This window comes from Benincasa hispida, chromosome 10, assembly GCF_027475165.1.
Source record: "Benincasa hispida cultivar pf3 chromosome 10, pf3_genome.v1.1, whole genome shotgun sequence".
Taxonomy (NCBI): Eukaryota; Viridiplantae; Streptophyta; class Magnoliopsida; order Cucurbitales; family Cucurbitaceae; genus Benincasa; species Benincasa hispida.
The window spans coordinates 54,938,370-54,942,893 of NC_143487.1; the positions used below are offsets into that span (position 1 = coordinate 54,938,370).

The window sequence follows — 4,524 nt, forward strand, 5'->3', positions numbered from 1 at the left end:
TCATTGTGAGATACTGATCATTGGTCAGAACTTCTATGTTGATTTACTTCTTTTAAAACTGTTGGAGTTTGATGATATCTTGGGGATGAATTTTCTAAGTAAGTATCATGCTTCAGTAGACTGTTACAAGAAGAAGGTAGTGCTCAGAAAATCAAATGGCCAAGATGCAATGCTGACAGGAAGCAAACAATTAGTCGCGGGGAATTTGATATTGACAGTGAAAGCTCGAAAACTATTGAGCAAGGGATGTAAAGCCTATCTGGCTCATATGATGGTTGCTCAAGGGAAAGAGCTGAACCCATAAGATGTCCTAGTGGTAAATGAATTTCGGGATGTATTTCCTGAAAAACTATCGGGATTACCACCTGACAGGGAGGTGGAGTTTACTATTGACTTAGTTCCAGGAACAACTCCCATATCGTAGGCACCGTATAAAATGGCGCCGACTGAGTTGAAAGAATTAAAGGTTCAACTGCAAGAGTTAATTGCTAAGGGATACATTTGACCTAGTGTATCGCCTTAGGGAGCTCCGGTATTGTTTGTGAGAAAAAAAGACAGTACACTTAGATTGTGTATCGACTATATGCAGCTGAATAAGGTAACAATTAAGAATAAATATTCGTTACCACGCATTGATGATTTGTTTGATCAGCTAAGAGGAGCCACGGTGTTTTCGAAGATAGACCTGAGATCGGTTATCATCAACTGAAAGTGAAAAAAGTTGATATTCCTAAAACCGCATTTAGAATGAGATATGAACATTATGAATTCCTGGTAATGCCTTTCGGATTGACAAATGCCCCTGCGGTATTCATGGATCTCATGAACAGGATATTTTATCCCTACTTGGACCAGTTCGTGATAGTATTCATTGATGATATACTGATGTATTCTGATAATAGGGAGGATCATATTACCCACTTGAGGATAGTATTGCAGACGTTGCAAGATAGGCAGTTGTATGCTAAATTCAGTAAATGCGAATTTTGGTTAGATCGAGTAGTATTTCTTGGGCATGTTGTTTCAGCAAAGGGCATTAGTGTAGATACCCAAAAGACGGAAGCAATAGTTAATTAGGAACGACCCACAACAATTTCAGAAATACGCAGTTTCCTAGGGTTAGCAAGTTATTATCAGAGGTTTGTGGAGGGTTTCTCCAAGATAGCCCTTCCGTTGACAAACCTGACCAAGAAAAGCGTGAGGTTTGAATGGTCGTTTGAATGTAAACATAGTTTCCAGGAGCTGAAACGGAAACTAGTATCAGCACCAATGCTTACCTTGCCTATTCTAGGTAAGGAATTTGAGATTTATTGCGACGCATCCCGACAAGGATTGGGATGTGTGTTGATGCAGGATGGGAAGGTGATTGCATATGCCTTTCGTCAACTTAAGAAACACGAGGGCATTTATCCCAAGCATGATCTGAAGTTGGCAGTAGTTGTTTTGGCTCTGAAGTTGTGGAGACATTACCTATTTGGAGAGTGCTGCAAGATATTTACAGATCACAAAAGCTTAAAATATATCTTTGATCAAAAGGAATTGAATCTAAGAAAACGAAGATGGATTAAATTGATTAAAGATTATGATTGTTCCATCGAGTACCACCCTAGTAAGGCTAATGTTGTGGCAGATGCACTAAGTAGGAAATCCTCGGGACCCAAGGCCATTATAGGTTCAATAAGAGGAATGTTATTGCAGGAGTTCAAGAATTCCAGAACCGCCTTATCATTGGAACCGTCAGGAGGAATGATAGCTACTTTTCAGATAAGGCCGACCTTAGTAGAAAACCTTAAGTGGGATCAGTTGGAAGACCCTGATTTTCAGAAGATTGCTGAGGATGTGAGTAAGGGCATCAGGGTTGACTTTAACCTGGGAACAGATAGTGTACTAGAAAAGGAGGGGAGAATGTGTGTGCCTAACAAGCTACAGCTTAAACAAGCCATTCTAGAGGAAGCACATAGTTCCGCTTATGCCATAAATCCAGGTAGCACCAAGATGTATAGGACTTTGAAGAAATATTACTGGTGGCCTGGGATGAAGAGAGACATAGCAGAATATGTGGATCGATGTATAGTTTGTCAACAAGTAAAACCCGAGAGACAAAGACCAGCAGGATTATTCAATCCACTTCCATTGCCTGAGTGGAAGTGGGAGCGTGTGACAATGAACTTTCTATTTGGTTTGCCTAAGACACCCTCAGGATTTGATGGTATTTGGGTAATAGTCGATAGACTAACTAAGACGACCAAGTTCATACCAGTAAAAGTTACTTTTACACTAGATCGTCTAGCTAAGATTTATGTGGATAGGATAATCAGTCAATATGGAGCCCCAGTGTCGATAGTGTCGGATCAGGACTCGAGGTTCACTGCAAAAATTTGGCCTAGTTTACAAAAGGCTATGGGCACTAAATTGCGTTTCAGTACGGCTTTTCATCCGCAAACTGATGGATAGTTGGAAAGAACTATACAAACACTAGAAGATATGTTAAGATCTTGTGTACTACAATTCAAAGGAAGTTGGGATACACACTTATCATTGATTGAATTTGCCTACAACAATAGCTACCATTCTAGTATCGAAATGGCTCCCTACGAAGCATTATATGGCTGACCTTGTAGGACTTCAGTATGCTGGAATGAAGTCAGAGAACAACAACTACTGGGTCCAGAATTAGTTCAACAAACAACAGACAATGTAAAACTTATCAGAGATAATCTTAAGGTGGCTCGCGATAGACAGAAGAGCTACGCCAATAAATGAAGAAGAGAACTAGAATTTGAAGTTGGAGAACGGTTATTTCTCCGGCTATCCCCATGGAAAGGAATTCTTCAGTTTGGGAGAAAAGGAAAGTTAAGTCCACGATACATCGGACCATATGAAATTGTGGAACGAGTTGGTCCAGCAACTTATAGGTTGCAGTTGCCAATGGAGCTAGCTCGTATACACGACGTGTTTCATGTGTCGATGCTAAGGAAATACGTGTCTGATCCTATGCACGTACTAGCAACGAAACCGGTACAGCTCAAAGAAGATTTATCTTACAAGGAAGAGGCCATCGAGATTTTGGATAGGAAAGATCAGGTACTCAGAAATAAGACGATTCCTTTGGTGAAGGTGTTATGGCATAATCATGGGATCGAGGAAGCAACCTGGGAATCCGAAGAGCAAATGAAGAAGAGATACCCTCAACTTTTCAAATGACATATCAGGTAAATTTCGAGGACGAAATTTCTTTTAAGGGGGAGATGATTGTAAACCCCGAACTTAGGTTCCCTAGATAAGCATGTTTAACCCAAGGGATGTTATATTACATATTTATTAACTAAAAATTCATGTTGTTTATAGGGATTATGAAGGAAGGGAAGGAAATAAATTAATTGAAGAAACTCAATCATTAGTCTGGCTGGAGGCACTAAGTGTGGGGTGACGTGGCAATCTACTCTTTGAACTCAGGGAGCGGCAGAAAGATTAAAAGGGTAATCTGGGAAGGGGTGTGACATTGTAAAGTGCTACAAACGAAATGATCCTAATTCGTTTATGTTGAGACATGAGAAATGGGGGTGTTCTTGTGCAAAAGGGTTTGAACAAGATCGAACCATGCAATCAGACACTCTTACTTTATAAAATTATTTACTGTTTAAGACTGATTATTTCAAAGCGATGATCTAGGTAACTTGACCTTAATTCTAAGCTAACTATGAACTCCTGTTTATTCAAGATTATACTTAGATTTTAAAAGGTGAGGGTTGGCTCTACAGCTCCGGCTCAATAACCTCTCATTTCAGGGGTAAGACCAGATAGATAGCTGGGGACATAGGGTGCAAGATGGAATTTACTCCTACCCGCTGTTAGGGATAATAGAGAGGTTGTCCCCTTAAATGCTGATTCTGGGTCTTGAATAAGGGGCCCCACCCTCTCACTGGGTCGAAAGGGACTCAGTTTGTTGATTGGATTACAAAAAAATTATTCATTAAAGGATCAGTAGGACTTAAGAAACAAGAGGTAATTTTGGGGGTAAAACAGAAATTCGACCCAGCCATTATTACGAACAACCTGTGAAAGGTTAACTTACTAATCATGGTTATATCGAGTGGACATAAGATATCTACAGTGAGGGAGTTCAACTATGGGCTTTAGTGGAGTAACCCATTAGTTAACGAATAGGGGTTAGTTCGGTGTAATGAGTTTAGTCGATTAATCTCAGATCGTTGGAGCCCATGATCTGTAGGTCCGCGAGGTCCCTGATGCGTTGTAAATGTGATGCAATTATGTTGTATGTTTGTGGTGATGAGTTATGCGTTGCACATGCAAGTTTTCCTAATAAGATCCAAGTATAAATCTCACTAGGTTTCCTGGTAAGTCCAGGGTCGAACACAAGGACTACTGAGTTACTATGCGACAGTAAATGTGATTCCTTTGCGGTGGAAAAAACAAATAAGTTGGATGGTGTTTTGATTAAGTATATTTCCTATGCGACAGATTCGAGTAAAGAGTTGATGAAATCGAGAATTACAATGAGTA

At 40.0% G+C, this 4,524-nt stretch overlaps 1 protein-coding gene across 1 annotated transcript; it reads left to right on the forward strand.

The window, feature by feature from the left end:
• Positions 1-2,605: 2,605 nt before the first annotated feature.
• On the forward strand, positions 2,606-3,204 carry LOC150033470 (uncharacterized). The gene is made up of 2 exons (XM_090306417.1): positions 2,606-2,665; positions 2,836-3,204. The coding sequence occupies exons 1-2, from the start codon at positions 2,606-2,608 to the stop codon at positions 3,202-3,204; spliced, it is 429 nt and encodes a 142-aa protein (XP_090162543.1).
• The last annotated feature ends 1,320 nt before the right edge of the window (positions 3,205-4,524 follow it).